At 37.0% G+C, this 6,078-nt stretch overlaps 1 protein-coding gene across 1 annotated transcript in view; it reads right to left on the bottom strand.

The window, feature by feature from the left end:
• Positions 1-171, bottom strand: part of LOC135583656 (uncharacterized) — a 1,597-nt gene extending 1,426 nt beyond the window's left edge. Inside the window, exon 1 of the mRNA XM_065126292.1 lies at positions 1-171. This exon is cut by the window's left edge and continues 1,426 nt beyond it. Within this exon, the coding sequence (XP_064982364.1) occupies positions 1-56 (56 nt within the window). The 5' untranslated portion in view covers positions 57-171.
• Between the last annotated feature and the right edge of the window lie 5,907 nt (positions 172-6,078).

The raw sequence follows: 6,078 nt of genomic DNA, 5'->3' as shown, positions 1-6,078 counted from the left end.
AGGCCGGCGGCGTGGGCAGGCGTGAGGCCCCCCATGTGGCGATCGACGTCGACCATGGCTCGAGCGAAGACGAAGGAAACGAAGGGCTTCTAACTCGTTGTTCTGGCTCTGATTAGATGGTCGGCCAGGAGAAGGTGGCCGCCTCTCTCATTCCGAAGAGAGGAGGATTGCTCAATATATGGAGCGAAGGAAGCGTGGTGAGTGGTAACAGCCGAGTGGGAGAAGTAGTGGACCACCAACACAATGGTCCATCATTATTATTATTATTATTATTATTATTCTTTTATTTTATTTATTTAAAAATATTATTTTAGTCAAATAATAATAATAATAATAATAATAATAATAATAATAATAATAATAATAATAATAATAATAATACTTTGAAATTGAAGGAAACTTCTTGTCCACTTCAAGAACCTGAGCAACAAGGAAAATTGACAGATGGTTCGTTGCATGGCATCTCCATCTCCGTCACAGATAGTGGTGGACAAGACTGGGAGTAGCGATCCGTCCTATGCATCCTGTTCTCCATCGCTGCAATGGGGATGGAACATTTCTAATAAATCTTAGATTCCAAGCATTTAGGTCGACTAGAAAAAGATAGAGAGAGAGAGAGATTAAAACCTTCCTTGTTTCGAACTCGCTAAATCATCATATCCTTTTCCTCTGCTTTTACCCATTTAATATCCTCCCCATGAGTCCCATTCTGTCTCTTACAACTTGCATAGAAACTATCGATCAGACAAAATACGTATGTACAATGCATGGCCTCAAACGGCAAGCAAAACCTTTGATGTAACGCGCAATATACCAAAGCCGGTTTTGGTTTCTTCATTGGAGCCAACACATCTTTTCTTTTCAATTTCACCTGATAATTCCTTTCGATGTGTTCCGTCATCCCACACTGCTGACCAGAGGCTCCACCTAATTTTCTCCCCTCCGTCCTGTCATCTTTCTTACCATAGAGAACTCCACCACTTGCTTAGCGTAAACTTGTTGGTCCGAGTACACATTTTCATCTTCTCTCCATTGCTATTGGCCTGTACGCGTGAGCTTCTCGATCCGAGTTCTCCCTTGTAGTTCCGTGAACAAACACCTTGTGTGCAACAATCCGTTCGGCTTTTCATCACCGTCCTGCAAGTATTTTGCCAAGCGATTGCAGCCAGAACATTCCCATCGAAGTTCTACATTGCTGCTATTGGCCTTGTTTTCTTGTGGTCCCGAGAACAAACACCTTGTGTGCGACGACGATCCTAGCTTGAATGCTACTCTTCTTTCTCGAGGACGACGGGATCTACTCCATTCGCCACTAAACACTTCGCGTGCCACGAAGGCCAAAACCGGATCGCACGAGGAATCCGACCACCCTCCTCCTTTTCCAAAGCATGGAACGCAGCCGCCCAAGATTGGACACCGACCAAACGAGTAAGAGGAGAGCGACCAGAAGAACAAACACGTACGCGCACAAATATGTAGAGGTTCCAACCAAAGTAGCAATAGCAAATCATAGCCTCAACACGAATCTCCACGGTAAATAGATCACGAATCCTCCTTTCAACTCCGTTCTTCCAACTTCAGATCCATCAATTTTGATGCTTTACCAAACATAACAATACATCCAATAATGCACATATCTACACGATAACATCTCAATTTCATTGTTAATCGTGAGACCAAACCATCATCATTACGGTATGCAGATCCGAATTATGTAGCATCGCTATGGACTAGACTTCGATTCCTTTCACCAGCAACAAGAAAACAAACAAGGATGGCATGGAAAGTTGCGGAGGGTGGCGAAGACCGAAAAGAATGAGGGTGGAAAGATTCTTTGCGATTGATAGGTAGAACACTCCACAGAACAATCGGAAGAGGCTGTTGCATCAAAACATGAAATCATGGTTCTTTATGGTGCCTATAATTTTCCGTTGCAATCCAACTTTTATGCATTGCTACAATAACACATTAGTAAAGTAAGTCAAAAAGAGGAGAAAAATGACCAACTTGAAGTCTCAAGTAGATGCTAATTACTTGGGAAGGATACACAAATGTATTTGCTTCGACATATGTTAGATATCTTGAGAACGAAGTCTTAGAAATTTTGTTGATTTCGAAGGGGAAAAGGCGTCTAATAGAGGATTATATGATAAATATTAATTAATTAATTTACTGATTAATATTTTATCAGATCATCATAAGATTATGATTTTCTTAAAATTAACCAAAACCTTAATCTACCAAAAGGATGCAACAAATACTTTGGAAGAAAGAAAATAATTGAGAGAGAAAGATGGGATAATTTAGAATTAACTCGAAGCTTGTAATGTCTCAAGGTAAAATATCATCCTTATATCTAAGATTGATTGTAATTTTTACTTAAATATTTAATCGATATTATTCCTCATCGAGTATAATTATAGAGTGACTTAATTAATATCTTTTAACGAATTAAATAATAAAAATATATTTAAATAATAGAAATACTATTATTTGTAAATGAATTTGATAGATTAGAGGATTAAGGCTCCGTTTATAAGTGATGGGATATAAACAGAAATAAGCTTTTGTATATGAAAAAATACTAACAGGTCATAACACACAGCGAAATTAAACAGAACCACAATTAAATAGAACACCAATATATACGTGGAAAACTCCTTCAATATGAAGGGTAAAAACTACGGGGCAAACTAGAGATGATCCACTATAATAATAATGAATATATAAATCTCAATCTCTTGCCCAAAACCCTAGCAACAATCACAAGAGAATAATTGGGATATAAGGATCACGTCACTATACACAATATCTAAATCCTCCATAATTCTCTCCAAGTAATCACAGTAAGAATCTATCGTAAATCTGATATAACCTGAGATGAAAGCATTGCTAGATGATTGAGAATAGTCTCTCTGTGTTGTCCTTGTCTTCTTTCCTTTCTTTCTCTTCCTTTTCTTCCTTGTTCTCCTCCTTTTTTTTTTGAAATCTCGTGGCTGCCAAAAACTGTCATATTACTATCTTTTTCTACCTCTTTTTATAGCCACCACACCCCCCAATATAAATTAATGTTAGGTTACGAGGAGGTGAGCTGTGGGCTGAATATGGGTTATCAGTCTAACAACCTCCCCCTTCAGCCAATGAGGGAGGTGACACTATGAGTCCTCAATGTGAAACCATACCGACTAGCTATCGACATATCTTCTGTCTTTCTTTTGATAAGGTCTTTGTCAACATGTATGTTCCGTTGTTATTTGTGTAAATTTTCTGAAGCTGCAACTGCTTCTCTTTCTACTCACTTTCAATTGCTTTCTGGTAACTCTCTGGTTCACCTGCATCAGTAAGCATCACATACTCATCTGTAGAGTATCTTCTGAAAGGTTGACGTTGTCTAGAAGATCTTCTCAACCGAGGTTCTGTAGGAAGTTACTCTCTAACTTCTTCTTGCTCAACATATCCTGCAGGTATATTAACATCAGGCTCTACATCATCTTCCTGCACCTCTCCCCATCACCCTAATATACTAGAGGAGTAATTGGGTTACAATCTGCTAATCCTTTTGCAAAAGTCTTGGCTTATGTCTTCTTCTTCAAATCCTCAAAGGTTTGATCTTCAAAAAAGACCACATCTCTGCTTCTAAACACCTTCTGTTTTTCTGGATCATAACTAAACTGATCATGTGAGTAACCAAGAAAAATATATTCTTTAATCTTATCATCCAGCTTGGACCTCTCATTGTCTAGAACATATGCAAATGCACGACAACCAAACACTCTCAAATGCCTATAGGAAATATCTTTCCCTAACCATACATGCTCTACAACATCACCATCTAGGGTTGTACATCGTGATAAGTTGATCACATCAACTGCACTCCTCAAAGCCTCATCCCAAAACCTTTTGGGTAGCTTAGCTTGTCAAAGTATACATCTGATCTTTTCCATGATAGTACAGTTAATCCTCTCTCCAATTACATTATGCTGAAGTGTACCAGGAACTGTCATCTTATATTGGATCCTATGTGATCTACAATAATCATTAAATGATTATGTGTACTCACCACCATTATATGATATTATGCGTTTCAATTGTCTTTTTGTCTCTCTTTCAACCCTGGCATGAAACTTTATGAAAATATTAATCACATAATCTTTGGTCTTCAAAGCATAAGCCCAAACTTTTTTAGAAAAATCATTTATAAATGTGACAAAATAAAGTGCATCACTTATATCAAGAATATCAACAGATCCACCAAGAGTTTTTGTCCTCAAAGAACCACATATATCTGTATAAACACGGTCAAAGGTATACATTTTTCTAGACATAGTAAGACTAGCAAATGAAACTCTATATTGTTTACCAACCAAACAATCAATATAATGGTTCAGATGTGTACCTCTGAGGTCTGGCAATACCTCTCTCTTGGAAAGAGCATGCAGTCCCTTCTTATTTATGTGTCCCAATCGCCTATGCCACAACTCTATACTGAAGTCTTTCTTTGTAGCATTTAACTGCTCACCACAAGCTTTGGCTTGCAACCTATATAAGGTGTGACATTTCTTTCCACTAGCTATGACATGAGAACCCTTACTAAGCTTTCATTGCCCTGTGAGAAATCTACTATCATAGTTTTCATTATCTAGCATTCCAACTGAAATTAAATTCGGCCTCAAGTCAACCACATGTCTCACATCCTTAAGTACCAACTTGCAGCCAAGGTTGGTCTTTAAATGAATATCACCCATGCCAATAATATCTGTTGTGCCATAGTTGCCCATCTTGGCAACACCAAAATTTCCAAACATGTATGCAGCAAAAAACTTCCTCCGTGGTATAACATGATAAGAAGCACATGTGTCAATCACACTCAAGATCCTGACACACATAAGAAAAAAAATCATAAGAGACAAAATCAAATAATCATCACCTTTCACTGTAGTTGTGATATTATCTTTTGACTATGTAGACTCCACTTTCTTTCCCTTTTTCTTGCTCATCTTAAGTTGCTTACATTGATTCTTGTAATATTCTTTGTTATCACAATTATAGCAAACAATATATTTTCTTGATCTTGACTTGTTTCTACCTATGCATGAACTGCTTCTAAACTTTGACGTTCCTCTGTTCTCTAAGATAAGTACATGTGAATCATTCTGAGATGTTGCTGAATTCTTTCTTCTCAACTCTTCATTCAATAAACTGCTTGTTACTTGACTCATGATGACAACACCATCTGACACAGAATTATTGAGGGAAACCACCAGTGTCTCCAAACTTTCTGGTAGTGAACTGAGAAGTAACAATGCCTGCAACTTATCATCAAAAGATATTTTCATAGAGGAAAACTGGTCAGTGATACTCTACATTTCATTCAAATGCTCAGCAATAGAAACACCCTCTCTATATTTTAGGTTAACAAGTTTTTTGACCAAAAAATCTTTATTACCAACTGTTTTTCTTTCATAGAGACCTTCTAATTTTTTCCAAAAAGAATATGCAGAACTTTCAGTAGAAACATGGTGAAAGACACTATCATCAAGCCATTGTCGAATAAACCCAACTGTTTTTTGATCTAACATCTTCCACTCATCATCTGTCATAGTTGTGAGTTTTGTATTATCTCCCTGCAAAGGTTCATACAAATCTTTGCAATATAAGAGATCTTCCATTCTTGGTTTCCATATCATCCAATTGTTTCCATTTAAACTAATCATACGAGAAACATTACTGACCTCTATGTTCAAATACAAAATTAAATCACTACAACTCTGCTCCGATACTAGTTGATGGGATATAAAGAGAAATAAACTTTTGTATATGAACAAATACTAGCAGATCATAACACACAACAGAATTAAATGGAACCATAATCAAATAGAACACCAAGATATATATGGAAAATCCATTCAATGTGAAGCGTAAAAATCAGGGGGCAAACTAGAGATAATCCACTATAATAATAATGAATATACAAATCTCAATCTCTTGCTCAAAACCCTAGCAACAATCACAAGAGAATAATTGGGATACAAGGATCACGTCACTGGGCATAATATTTAAATCATCTCTAATTCTTCC

Source organism: Musa acuminata, chromosome BXJ2-9, assembly GCF_036884655.1.
Source record: "Musa acuminata AAA Group cultivar baxijiao chromosome BXJ2-9, Cavendish_Baxijiao_AAA, whole genome shotgun sequence".
In the NCBI taxonomy this organism is placed as follows: Eukaryota; Viridiplantae; Streptophyta; class Magnoliopsida; order Zingiberales; family Musaceae; genus Musa; species Musa acuminata.
Note: the sequence above shows the minus strand (reverse complement) of the source record. Positions and strands in the feature narration are given on the sequence as shown.